Source organism: Pagrus pagrus (assembly GCF_965226575.1).
Source record: "Pagrus pagrus genome assembly, chromosome: 15".
NCBI classification, from domain to species: Eukaryota; Metazoa; Chordata; class Actinopteri; order Spariformes; family Sparidae; genus Pagrus; species Pagrus pagrus.
The window spans coordinates 25,851,215-25,864,668 of record NC_140199.1 but is presented as its reverse complement, the minus strand read 5'-3'; the positions used below and the strand labels follow the sequence as shown (position 1 = coordinate 25,864,668).

General features: G+C 39.0%; 2 protein-coding genes across 2 annotated transcripts; both read right to left on the bottom strand.

Annotated features, from left to right (window-relative positions):
• Nucleotides 1-1,469: 1,469 nt before the first annotated feature.
• Nucleotides 1,470-5,871, bottom strand: LOC311270509 (neurofilament medium polypeptide). The gene is made up of 3 exons (XM_084375423.1): nt 4,811-5,871; nt 3,762-3,886; nt 1,470-3,133 (listed from the first exon to the last, which is right to left on the bottom strand). The coding sequence occupies exons 1-3, from the start codon at nt 5,726-5,728 to the stop codon at nt 1,753-1,755; spliced, it is 2,424 nt and encodes an 807-aa protein (XP_084231549.1). The 5' UTR covers nt 5,729-5,871; the 3' UTR covers nt 1,470-1,752.
• Nucleotides 5,872-9,264: 3,393 nt separating this feature from the next.
• On the bottom strand, nt 9,265-13,103 carry comtd1 (catechol-O-methyltransferase domain containing 1). Its single transcript, XM_084375829.1, has 7 exons — nt 13,015-13,103; nt 12,795-12,913; nt 11,995-12,100; nt 10,278-10,396; nt 9,794-9,848; nt 9,581-9,714; nt 9,265-9,488 (listed from the first exon to the last, which is right to left on the bottom strand). Exons 1-7 carry the CDS (start codon nt 13,067-13,069, stop codon nt 9,336-9,338), a joined length of 741 nt encoding a protein of 246 aa, XP_084231955.1. The 5' UTR covers nt 13,070-13,103; the 3' UTR covers nt 9,265-9,335.
• Between the last annotated feature and the right edge of the window lie 351 nt (nt 13,104-13,454).

The window sequence follows — 13,454 nt, the reverse complement described above, 5'->3', positions numbered from 1 at the left end:
AAAAAAAGTGGAACAATGTTTCGATCAGTCATACTGTGTATTTAGACTCCAGTGTCTTAACAGTCTTGTGTATGTGTTACACACCTGAATTTTATGCAGTTTTCGCGATTCCTTCCTGCAAATGAGCTCAAGCTGTCAGATTTAATAAGGAGTGCTAAAGCTGCCTTTTAAAGTCTTTTGAAATGTGTCAGGGTTAGTGTGCCACTTGGGTATTTTCAGGAGCTTGGCTCTAAGCCGAGGCTCTGATTCAGTCTTTGAGTGTTGAGAGGCGTCTTAAGTGATATTTTGGGAAGGAGGATGTGTAATTTCACAGCAAACTCTTTTTATATACTTATACAGTACTTTGGGGATGTAGGGGTCCCAGCACTCTAAAGTCCATTATTAATTTCTCACGTGTGTAGGCTTAACACCTTACCATAGGGAAAAACTAAAAGAAAATGGAAAGTTAGAAAGGAAACAAAAACAAAGGGAGGCCAGCTCAGATTTTTATGCCTCTGCCGGAGATAGCCGTGGCCAGAGGCATTATGTTTTTGGATTGTCTGTCCATCCATCCCATCATGAAAACAAAATCTCAAGAACAGCTTGCCAGACTTTCTTGAAATTTGGAAAGAAGGTCCACCAAGGATGAACCGATTATATATAGGAGGTCAAAGGTCGAGGACTTTGGGACCTCCTGGCATCCCATTCTTGTGAATATGCTATCTCAGAAACACCTTGAGGGGATTTCTTAAAATTTGGAACACATGTCCAGTTGGACTTGAGGATGAACTGGACAGTCAAAGGTCGAGGTCACTAACCCTAACATCACAAATCATATTTTTTAGCCATTTCATTAAAGTATGATAAACAATTGTACTCAAATGAACAGCAACTTGACTGGTGCATGGAGGCATACAACCTCCATGTAGAAATTCTAGCATTACAAAGCAGCAAAACTGAAGAGATTCTCTGTGAACACAAAAACACCGGACAATAAACTAGCTAATGGGCCAATGTGAGCAATTCTTCGCTGGGAGCAGTGAGAGCAGTGAAGAACAGCCTTCAGTAGAGATGATGAATGATACGAGAGAAGACCATTTTTAAGGGCGAACAATGATCTCCATTTATCCTGAAATATTCATCTATCCACATCAGCCTCTTTTCTAGATTTAGACATGTAGTCTCCCCCGTAAACACACCAGTGTGCACATGCTAAAGTTTAACAGTAAATCTAAAGATTGATTTACTGTAAATCCTTTGTGATATGTATAGAATGTCATTGCCTGTGTATAGTAGTGATTATTGTGATTAATTCAGCTGCCTGATATTGATATTGCTGGTCTTCATTTGGTCTCAGCATCCGCCAGAAGGAGGTTATTTGCACACATAGACACATTTTGACATTAAGGTACATTAATCTATTAATCATTAATTATATATACATACATTTTATCAACAATATGACCAGCAAAATATCCAGAGGCTTTTTTGATATTGCATTTATTAGTCAGCACACACATTCAAATCTAACTTGGCATCTTTTACATTCATGATTACATTATTAAGTCAAAAGATTTGAATACATCTCAAGTTGAATTAAAGTTCAAAGGCAAAGCTGTTGCCAACAGAAGACTCATGCTCTCTCCTCTCTCTGTGCTTGCATCAGTGCACACATTAGTTAAGCCATTCTCTGTTTTCAGCTTCACTGTCCCTGATATTTGCCTATCAACTGCTGTTGCATGTAATTTAAGGTGATAATGTTGCATTTTCCTCTTATTTCTCTGACTTGCTGCTCTCCACCTTTTCAGCTTTACCTTCAGGATTATTTATTTTCTCTGAGACTTCAGACAGCTTTGATTTCTGAACCTGGCTGCTCTCCACCTTTTCAGTTTTACCTTCAGGATTATTTATTTTCTCTGAGACTTCAGACAGCTTTGATTTCTGAACCTGGCTGCTCTCTGGCGCCCCCTGGTGTAACTCTTTGTTATCTGCATTGGTAGCTGTCTTCTCCTTTGGCAACTCAGTTTGGACTGTTTGGGGTTTTTCACCACTGCTTGGCTTCTGATCCTTAACTTCAGGAAGACTTTTCACATTAGATTTAAGTGATGACTCTTCAACCTGGCCTTTATTGCTATCATTTTTAGCATCTTGGACACCTTTTGCTACTTTGCTCTCACCTTTTGCAGGTTCCAATTTACTTATTTCCTTTTGATCTGTATGGCTGTTTTCCTTTTCCTCACTCTTGGTTGTTGTACTTGATGATACTTGAGCCTTTACTGAAAGCTCCCCTGTCTCTACAGACAGAGTGCTCTTTGTGTCTGCTGTAAAATCTGCCGGTTTCTCAGTTGTTTCTGAAGCCAAAGTGGCAGCCTTTTCTTGCACTTGAACAACACTGCTTAGCTCTTGAGTTTTGTCTGGTTCTTTGGACACTTGAGCCAAGGTCTCATCAACAGTCTCCTTCACTTGAGCAGCGATAACGCTGTCTTTCTCGCCTTTTTCATCAGAGTTTTCCAGACTTTTCTCCTCTGCTGGGACCTTTGGCTTTAAATCATCTGCTTTTGAAGGGAGATCTTTCTGATCTGTTTCCATTTTCACTGCAGCATCTTTCTCTTCTTTTGGTTTTTCTGCTACTTTTTGATGTTGCTCTTTTTCTTCCTCATCAATGTTCTCACTTAATTTGCTTTGAGTATTTGTATCTATGCCACTGTCTCCTCCATTGTCAACTGCTTCTTTACTTTTCTGACCATTTTCACCATCACTCACCTCGCCTCCATTCTCTAAATTCCCTGGTGATGCTACTTGATTCTGCTCACTGTCACACATCTGCTCACCATCTTCCTCTCGACTGTCTTTATTATCATCATCCTCCTCCCCCTCCTCACATCCCCCTCTGTCTCTTTTCTCCTGCTCATCCTTTCCCACCTCTGTCTCCTCTGATCCTGTCTCCTCAAACTCTGACATCTCAATTTCCCTGGTGGTCTCCGTTATGATCTCCTCTACAAACTTGTACTGGGGCTCAGCCCGTCTGTGCGGGCCTCCCGGACGACTGAGGCAAGGCAGGGTGTAAACGGGGGACTGGTGGTAGATGTAGGGCAGGGAGATGTGGGTGTCGGACATGGCGGAGAGCCGGGCCTCCTCACCGCAGAGAAGTTTCCTGCAAGATAGGAAACACAGATTAAATCTGAAATTACCCATGTACAGTACTGATACTTTATTTTAATCCTATATATGAGAAAGATTTGAGGCATGTTTAAAATACTAGTAAAGGGTATTGGTCTTATAAGATAATCATATACAGTTTTGTATTATTTTATTTCCTTTATTTATAATCAGTGAAAGGAAATTCTTGACAATTTCTGTGTTCCCCATACTGAAACACTGTATGTTTGCATTAGACACACATACACACATACTTTCTTTAATTGTATTGTAAAATGCTTGCATTGGAAATAATAATGAGGGCTGTCACTTTTCAACTATTTTACCTTAAAGGGACAGTTCACCCCCTAATAATTTTTCCCCTCTTCCCCATAGTGCCATTTATCCATCTAGATTGTTTTGGTGTGAGATGCCAAGTTTTGGAGATATCAGCCATGTTGGATATCTGCCTTCTCTCGAATATAATGGAATTAGATAGCACAGCAATGTCATAACCATGGCCCGTCATGCCAAAACAATCTGGATGGCTAAATAGCACTACAGGGTAGAAGGGAAATATATTTAATTCTGATTTTGGGGTGAATATTGTTCCTTTCAACCCACGTAGATGCAGCACACCTCACCTGTAAGACAGTATCTCCACATCCAAAGCCATCTTGACATTCAACAGGTCGTGGTATTCCCGCAGGTAACCGGACATGTCAAATTTGCAGTTTATAAGCTCATTTTCAAGTTCTTTGATTGTGTTCTGGAAGAGAGGAGAGGACACATTATTAGACATAATGTGCACGTGAACACTGAAAATGACTTTATTTAGAAAAAAAAGTAATAGGTCACACTTTATAAACCATAAGGAGTTGTTAACTGGTTATGAAACAGTCTCAGTTTAATACTGACACATCTCTATGACCTACATGATCAAATAATACCATCAGTGAGAAGTTTGGCTACTTCTTTATTTTTTATTATAGTTATTCTTATTGCCTGTCAACAGGTTGGATTCCATCTTATGCAGGTCAGATAAGTCAGTAAATTAAAAGTATTTTTATAGCGGAGTGTTGTAGGATGAATTGACGCGTCTCACAGCCTGAGGAAAGTAGCTGCTAGTCTGGTAGTACTGCATGACACTAAACCAGCGTTTACAGTTTCATCCTCATCATGTTAATATTACATTGCCACAAATAGATATAATACCTCATCGCTCTTCATTCCATAAACAGCTGTGTTTACACGATAAAAACGCTGTTAAAATATGCTGCGTTGTTCTTTCCTTTGCTTCCATAACAAATGCATTTGCTGGGCAGCACAAGAGCTGTACACACAAGGCAGTCGTGCTCATACCACTTCTGTCCACAGGGGCCGCCAGAATCAACAAAACATGACCTGGTTGCTGCTTTAAGTAATAATCAACAAATACATCTCCTGATGATTTAACGCTTGTATCAGTGCAGGATGTCTCATGAATTCAGGTTTCTTCTAACTGACATCAAGTTTTATATTTCTGGAATCCACCTAATTTTGTTACTGAATCTATATTCCTTACTAAATGATGATCTATTAAGTGTGAACTAATCACATAACATCATAACTTCATGTATTAATGCTATGTGATAAATCGTGTATTCATTCATGCATTAAAGCCTCATTATAAAGTGTAATCAGACAGTCCGACCTGGTAATGAATCATTTCTTCCTTGTGGCGATCCTCCACGTCATGAAGTTGCTTCTCCATCGCTTCCCTGGTGCCTTTAGCGCAGTCCAGTTCGATGTTCTTGGCCTGCAGTCTCTTCCTGTACTCCTGAATCTCTTGCTGGCTCGCCTTTAACACCTCCCTCTTGGTCTCAGCCGCCTCAGTTAATTTTGCAAACTGGGCTCGGAAAGTTTCTCCTACCTGCTGGAAGTCGGACACGGTGTGACCTTCCAGCTGTGCCCTGATGTCCCGGAGTGCCGCAGTGACGCCGGGGTTGCCAAATTCTTGCTCCCTGACTGTCACCTGCGCATCCTGGATTTGGTCGAACAGCTCTGACACCTCGGCCTCATGGTTTCTCTTCAGGAAGTGGATCTCGTCCACGAGAGCTTGTGCTTTCTTGTCCAGCTGTAGTTTAGCCTGATACGCGTCGCTGATGTCCTTCTTGAGGACCACAATGGTGCCCTCGGCATCGGATCTGCTGCGCGCCTCCCGTTCATGCTGTCTTCTCAAGCTGGACACCTCGTCCTCTAAATTCTGATGCTCAATTTCGATCTGATGCTTCTGATGAGTGATGTCTTGAACCAGCTGTCTTAGTTTCCTCAGCTCGGGTCCGTACTCCTCCTCCAAACCGGATGCGGGGTTCGCTTTCCCTCTGATGTCCTCGATCTCCCTCTCCAGCAGATGGTTCTGGTGCTCCAGATGATGCACTTTCTCTATGAATCCTGCAAGACGACCGTTCAGGCCGTGCATCAGCTCCTTCTCGGTCAACTTCCCAGATAACGGGTCGGTCAGATTCATGCCCGTGGGCATCCCTCTGGTGTCTGATGTTGAACGTTTCGGTCTGTAATGTAAATGCGCATCTGGAGTGCTTCTGTGCGGGCAGCCGGGTCTGTTATCCATGCTGTGAGTCGTGCTGTCGCGGTGAATGTCCGGTGCAGAGTCGCTCCATGCGGGCTTTTATGACCGACGCCATCTGCTCGGTATGCAGATCGGAGCTGTCCGCGGTGCTGAGAAGGTGTAGCGTCAGCTGATGCTTAATGAGAGCTTACATTACACTTTGTGCAGGCAGCAGTGACGTCATCAACTGTCAGCCTCAAAAACAGTCAGCCCTCTATCATCATCATCATCATCATCATCATCAGTATTATTATTACTATTATTATTATTATTATTATTGTTGTTATTATTATTATTATTATTATTATTGTTGTTATTATCATCATCATAATCATTATTATTATTAACATTATTATTATCATCATCGTTATTATTATTATTATTATTATTATTAATTGTAGTATTCCTATTATTATTACTATAATTAGTATTATTGTTGATCTTGTAATCATTGTTATTATCATAATTATTACTGTGTGTCAGAGAGATTAAGTTGTTAAAATCACTGTTTTCAGTGATCAACCTTTTTTTCAAATTTTTATTTACAAAGTAAAAAATGCACAAACTGTAAGCAAACAATTACTTACAGTTTCAATTTCTTTTCAAGTGAACAGACACTTCTGAACACATAGAATAATACATAAAATATTAACACAGAGACAATAAGATATGGTAAAAACAGGGTAAAACAAAGTTATCATTAAAAAAAGTAGTAGGACCTTAAAAAATAGGCACTACATTGGTGATGTCTTTTTCTGATAATACATAAAGGTCTTTGGCACGACTTAATGTAAAGTGGGATTTCATTGTGACACATATTCACATGAGGATGGGTTCTATACATTTAGCCTTATGAATAAGTTTATCAAAATATTGACCATTAGGTCTTTGTGTCATTTAATAAGATGCCATAAATATTACTATTATGATTGTTCTATGATCAACCTGCTTTACTGCAGTTTGCAGATGACATCACTTAAACAGCACATGTCAGTCAGTGTGTCCTACAGACAGATTTAAACTCACACCTTTATACAGAAAATACAGCCTGAAGTCAAGTCATTGGGTTGCTTACAGCCGTGCAGAACTCACTTTGTTAAACATATGAATAGTTTGTTCAGTTTTATGCCAGTTTTGTGTACTTAAGTACTCTACTTAAGTGTTTACATTTTACGCTATTGTAGAACTGGAGGAAATTATCCCCTTGTGGTATGACTTTTCTTAGGAAACACATATTAACCATTCATTTTAGTTGCTTATTAGCATATAAGTTGCATTTTCGGCCCTTGTTAGTCATTATAAAGCATTACCATATTCTACACAGGCCGATAACTAAGACTTTTCCTTTAGTAACCTCCAAAGTTGTTGAAGGAAAAGTTATAATTAGGGAGAACAGTTCAGAGAAAATCAAAACTTCCATCATGTGTGCAAATGTGAAATAAATTAGCCTACTGTTTGAATGTCTTAGATTCTGTTTGATCAATTTTCACACATTGCTGCCAGTTATAAGCAATTATTAATGCCTCACGATACGATGCGTTGCGATGCAATATGATAGGAAATACTTTATTAATCCTTAAAGGGGGAAACTGAATGTCACCAAACATTTAGGACAAACAAGTAGGACAATAATAAAGAAGACATACACATCTCAAGGCAGTACAAAAAAAGAGGACAGCTCATCACCGTAAATAATAAATAGTGTAAACATCAATATGACTGTAACCTAACATATTCATCACAGTCATAGCTGGCAACATTCCACAGTACTTAGTTTGGTCACAGTTCAAGTCATCAACAACATATCGTCATCATACCAATTCACAGTGATTAAAAACTTCACTGCAGCCGGAGACTTCCTGAATCTCGACATAACAAGTCGTATTATAAACAGGCTATCAACCTAAATCCTAATTTCTGCTTATTAAAAGTAAGTAAGGAAGCTGTTTCACAAGAATTATAATCTTGATATCATTTCCTCAGTTTGGACCTTAAAAGGTGGTAGTAGCATAGCATAAGAATAGCCATTCTCCCACCTCATAAATATTGTCTATTCTAATGTAACTTCCAATTTTAACAGTGTCCAAATAACTCTTCATGAAGTCTTTCTAACTATGATAAATATGTTCCACATTCTACAGTGAGGTCTTGCTCATAACTAATTCATTAGTAGAACCTGTGTGGGTTAATAAGTGTCAAACTATAGTGAATAAGATATGAGTAAGGCCTCACTCAAGTAATAATTAGGAGGTTATTGAGAGAAACCGCTTGTAATTATGGTCATGCAGGATAAGTTATTAAAAAGTGCTTTTTAATGACTAATAACAAGCATAATGTACACTATTAAGCAAGTAGTAAATGGTTAATATGTGTACCCCAATATAGAGTGTTACTGTACCTTTTATCCCCACCATGTCTACTTAAAGCACACTTAGCTGATAATATGTCTGTACTTTTACATTAGCAGCATTAGAAAGCAGGACTTTTACTTGTAATGGAGTATTTCTACTTTTTGACTACATTGGAATAATACAGTCAAACACAACAGCAGTGTATTCTCTAACAGACGTTCAACCTGCCTGTGACTTTTAATTCTGACTAAATATTTCTGCATTTTAGTGTTCTTACTTTTACTCAATGAGAGGATCTGAGTATTTCTTCTTGCCAACATGCAGACTCTGTCATTTTCCTGTTAAACTCATTAAATAGTGATTTTCATGCCCACAGGTGTAACACATACATATGTGTTGTTATTTTAGCTTTTACAGTCCTAACTGTTCTGTCCCATCTCATTACATGTTTCTTGAAAGCATTAAATCATATTATCATTTTGTCCTGCTGCCATTTGGCTGGTAAATCATTTAAAAACACCAAATCTGATGCAGTACAACACTCATGTTGTATGTGCTTTTCCATGTCTATACATATATACTGTAACATCTCAGGCCATTGGAGACTTAAATAACACCTTGCAGGTTGCACCCGTGCAGCCATGTTTGCACCATGTTTTTAAAGAAAGCGAGTCCTGCTTGCCTTCAGCTGCTACTACACCTGGAATGTTTTATATTCAACCCATAGTTAAAGTGTAATGTTTTACCATCTAGATCACAACAACAAGACACTAAGCAGTGCGATGAAACACACAAAGACTTTTGTGTTTGTCTCACTATAAAGAGCTGGAGCTTCTTTACATGCCTTTCCTCTTTGCTTTATTCCACTTATTTTGATGTGTCAGCTGTTGTGGTCACAGTATAATGTAGCTACAAACAGAGCTGATCATGTAAACAAAAATACATATTTCATGTTCTCTTATGAAGAAAAGCAAACCACTATTTTTAAATGTTTGTCTGATCCTGAGCTGCAGCTATGTGATATTTATTGATTTACGAAAAATGACATTTTGATGCTTGAAACCATATGTTTGGCTTTTCTTTCAGCCCTTTTATGATTGTTATCCTTGTAAACTAGAGAGGGAGTTGTAATGTTTATTGTAATGATTGTTGTAGCTGACAAAAAGCACAGAGGGCAAAGAGTCCACATAGTTTTTTAAAATTTAATATCAAAAGCAACGTTAGGTTAAAATAGATGTAACTTTTATATCGTAGTTATTTTAGCGTTTGATGGCAATGGTCAGCCCGTCGCCCACAGTGAGCATGCTCAGATCGATCCTCTCGTCCTTGTGCAGCTTCTTATTGAGAGCATCCAGACCCTGTGAGGTGACGTCAGCAGGAGCCGGATTCACGACCTTTCCGCTCCACAGCACCTTGAAATACATTTTTAAAAAGCCTGTTTCACTCTGTTCACAGTCTAAACATGCTCTCTAAAAGATGTTCTACTTATGTGAGATGTACTTACATTGTCGATCGCAATGATGCCCCCTTTTCGTATGAGCTCAAGGGACTTCTCATAGTATCTGTCATAGCTGACTTTATCAGCATCGATGAACACAAAGTCAAACGTTCCTGCCTCCCCGCCTGCTATCAGTGCATCTGAAGAAACAGAGGTAAAAGCTAATAAATGCAAAACTGTGTTTTATTAGAAATTATGACAAAGGTTAAAAGCACTTACCCAATGTCTTCATGGCTATTTCATGCTGTACATTGATCTTGTTTTCAACTCCGGCCTGTACAAAAGGTTCAATTGTGTCAATTGAGAGTTGTGCATAGATTTAAAGTGTTTATTTTCTTCTTTCTTTAATTGTTTTCTAAAGAGAACGTTTGGCAAGGCTAAAACAGGGATTGATTTCCTGCTTGGCTCTGCATCTTTATGTGACACCGCTTCCTGAGCAGACACCTTTTTTATTCGCCAGCAGCATTTAGTGAGGACATATTGACAGGAGGTAGATGCAGAGCATGCTGTCAGCTGCACAATCTCCCTCTGACAGAAGCAACAATCAATCTTACTAAACTTGCAGAATGCCAAATTCAAATGTTGCACGAGTGCCAGGTTGGGTAATACAACCTGTGCTATTATGGATTTAAGATTGAAGGTTTGAACAATGTCTGTATGGATGATTGAATGTGAGTCATGCTGTTTAGAAAAATTCTCTCACCTCCATAAAAAACGGCTTGGCAATGTTCACATAGGTTTCTTCTATTTCACAAGCCACCACAACTCCATTACTTGGCATGGCCAATGCCATGCTCAGTGCATTGTAGCCTGTGTACATCCCTGCAGAATATAATCAAATAAATGTAGTGAGTAACATGTACAATATAAAATGTATATATAAAATGGAGTGCAGTGGAAATATTAAAGGAGCAACAAACTAAATCAACAAACTCTTCTTTTCATGTCTGAATAAACTGAATACACAAACTGACGTTAAAGAACAACACAATTTCATACTGTTTTACTTTGTTTATATGTGGCGGACCCTGCCACCTTTCTAGGTTCAAACAGTGTTCTAGGACCTTTTTTTTCCTCTGAGAACAGCTTGTTTATTCACTTATGGAAAAACTAAATATTTCTGAGTTGTATTATTACCTCATTAATAATGTAAATATAAAGATTCTGAGTTTGAATTTTTTCTCCAAAACTACATAGTGCCCCTTTAAGTGGCAGAAAATGGAAATAGTCAAGTGAAGTACAGGATTTGAGTAACTTAGACGCATTCCATCACTGACTATTGCATATTTGAAAAAGTAGAAAAAAACTTTTGACGGAAAAAGGAACATCATCATCATTCCTTATGTCGCGGGAATATCTGAGACACTCAGGAGGATCTTCAATCACTTCAAACCTAGCAACACGCTGAGGCAGAAACTTGTCCATCCTGAGGACAAAACACCCAGGCATAAGCAGAGTAATGTAGTTTCTGCTGTTCAATGCAGCCAGGACTACACAGATTTGTCCAGTGGGGAGACAAAACAACCTCTCCATAAACCAATGGCACAACACAGGAGAGCCAACTCCTCAGGTCAACACTCTGCTGTCCACTTACATCTGAAGGAGAAACATCATTCCTTTGAGGACAACAATGTAAACATCTTGGCCAGAGAAGACAGATGGTTTGAAAGAGGAGTAAAATAATCCATCTGTCAAACTGGAACAGCTGTCTTTGAAAGGAGGAGGTGGCCTTCGACATTACTTATCACCCACCTACAATACATTACTGAGTTCCCTCCCCAGACAGCTTAACAACCATTCACACCTGGGCTCACCTTGCCTTAGCAACCCGCATGAAGGCTGGTTGGGTCAACGACCCACAACTGGCCCTGTAACTCCCCTCCAGTTAGTTAGAACTAAAGAAGCCACTTCAAGAAACTGAAACAAGTCCACTTAGAAAGTCTTCTGTGGTTAATTAAGATGATAAATTATCTCCAGTGATGTCACTCAGTGACTAAGTTGCATTGTGGGCAATGTAGTTGTCTTGTTTTGAAAAGGAAAAATGTGTGGAATAAAAAAGTGATACCTCTGGTTCTGCTGTATCATTTTTAATAGTTTGTTTTTAAACTGTCAATAGTGCAATGCTAGACCAGTGGACAACATTTCTAGACCTGGCACCTACATTACCCACAATGCCACTGAGAAACTTCACTGGAGGCAATTTATCAGATGACATGCAGTTTCCTCTGGAGCCACAACAGGCTTCATACTACTTTTTTCACATATGTAGCAATACTCCCAAAGACCTGTGAGCAAAATTAAATGTGTAAAATGAATAAGTTAAACTATAATATATTCAGTGTTTTTTTTGGTTAGTTTTTTTGATTCAGTTGCTTTTAATATTAAAATTATTATGGTCCCTTCTCATCTCTTGATCTCACCAATCTCAATAGCTTTAGTTGCATTTATCAGTCTGATGAGATTTGCCATAAACTGTGCTTGTTCACTGGCAACCATCATGACACTCCATTGGTCTTCAAGGGTTCTCTGAAATGAAAAGATAAAATAATTTAGTATATATCACTGGACTGTGTTACTTAATGGATAAAAAACATTCCCTGGTACTACCCCTTAGCTTGCATGTAGCTGTACAGGGTTCTTTGGCACTATGCCGCCCCCTAGTGGTCAACAAATATACTGCTTATAGTTTAAAATTATTGACAGTTGTGATTATGTTTTGTTTTGTTTCAGGTTTGTTGTTGTATAGAAAGGAAAGATAATCAAATATAAATATGACACAAAACACAAACTAAACACATCAAATTCTGAACAGGTGTGTCTTCAGCTACTTCTTGAAAGTTTCCAGAGTGTTCCCTGATGTTTCATCCGGTGGCAGTGAGATCCAAACTTTAGAAGCGCCAAACTTCAAAGCCACAATCATCTTTAGTTTTTAGCCTGGAGCGCCGGGTGACAGACCAGCCTCGGTCTGACCTAAATAACTGCTGGTGGCCTCTGCATGTTGATCAATGTTGGCAGCCTGCCCATGCTAAACTAAAGGTGATCAGAAGAGTTTCATAGGGAACAAATTTAAAGATATCAACTTGGGTGTAACATTGGAACTTAGGTCCGAGCAAGACCAGCGAGAAGGGAATCACAACATTCAAAGTTTTATGAAATGAATGCTCGATCATCGCCTCCATGTCAGAATGAGACATTAGGGTAGAGTTTTTGGTTTTCTTACCAGCCTGAGTTTGGTGAGGACTGGATGCTCCCTCAGTGAGTTGTTAACAACATACTGCAGCACGGCGTCGTCCTTCCCTCTGCTGTGGCTCTTCCCAACAAAGGCAGACTCTCCCACACCTGAGCGAAGAGGAACAGAGCAGCAGCAGCTACCATTACCACTAATCCAAGAAATGTCTGTCACCTGCCAGATGATACACAAAACCAAATCTATCTCTTACCTGATAGTACAACAGCAAGTCCAACACAAAACAGCATTTTAATATCTGCAGCCATTGTGCTCTGGGCTCTGGGCTTTGTTAACGGAAGGCTGAACAGCTTCAGATTAAATCCACTGGATCTCTGTGTGTCAGTCCTTTTTGTACAGTCTGTGTTTGCTTTGTTTGACCTTTGAGACGGAGGCTCAGCTTATTGATTTGTGAGAGACGTATATTCCAAAAGTAGGGACTTTTTTGTAGATAGACAATTATTATTTAACAATGAAATATTTTGATATCAAACAGTACAGCTAATCTTTATTTATTACTTTTTAAAAAGGCACAGTAATCTGACTAAATTACTGAAAATCACAGTAGAGTCACCAACACTGACCCAATTTGTTCTTTTTATTTGCCAAAGCTGTAAATCTCAAAATACCTCAGATAGTCTGTCAGCTATTTTG

Bases quoted from the DNA above. Each gene is read 5' to 3' on its own strand.
- comtd1 (XM_084375829.1), bottom strand. From the start codon at position 13,069: ATGGCTGCAGATATTAAAATGCTGTTTTGTGTTGGACTTGCTGTTGTA. The intron at 12,914-13,014 runs GTAAGAGATAGA...CTCTTCGCTCAG, and splicing joins ACTTGCTGTTGTACTATCAG to GTGTGGGAGAGTCTGCCTTT. The intron at 9,489-9,580 runs GTAAGTACATCT...ATGTATTTCAAG, and splicing joins GCATCATTGCGATCGACAAT to GTGCTGTGGAGCGGAAAGGT.
- LOC311270509 (XM_084375423.1), bottom strand. From the start codon at position 5,728: ATGGATAACAGACCCGGCTGCCCGCACAGAAGCACTCCAGATGCGCAT. The intron at 3,887-4,810 runs GTCGGACTGTCT...CCTCTCTTCCAG, and splicing joins AAGAAATGATTCATTACCAG to AACACAATCAAAGAACTTGA. The intron at 3,134-3,761 runs GTGAGGTGTGCT...CCTATCTTGCAG, and splicing joins GTGGAGATACTGTCTTACAG to GAAACTTCTCTGCGGTGAGG.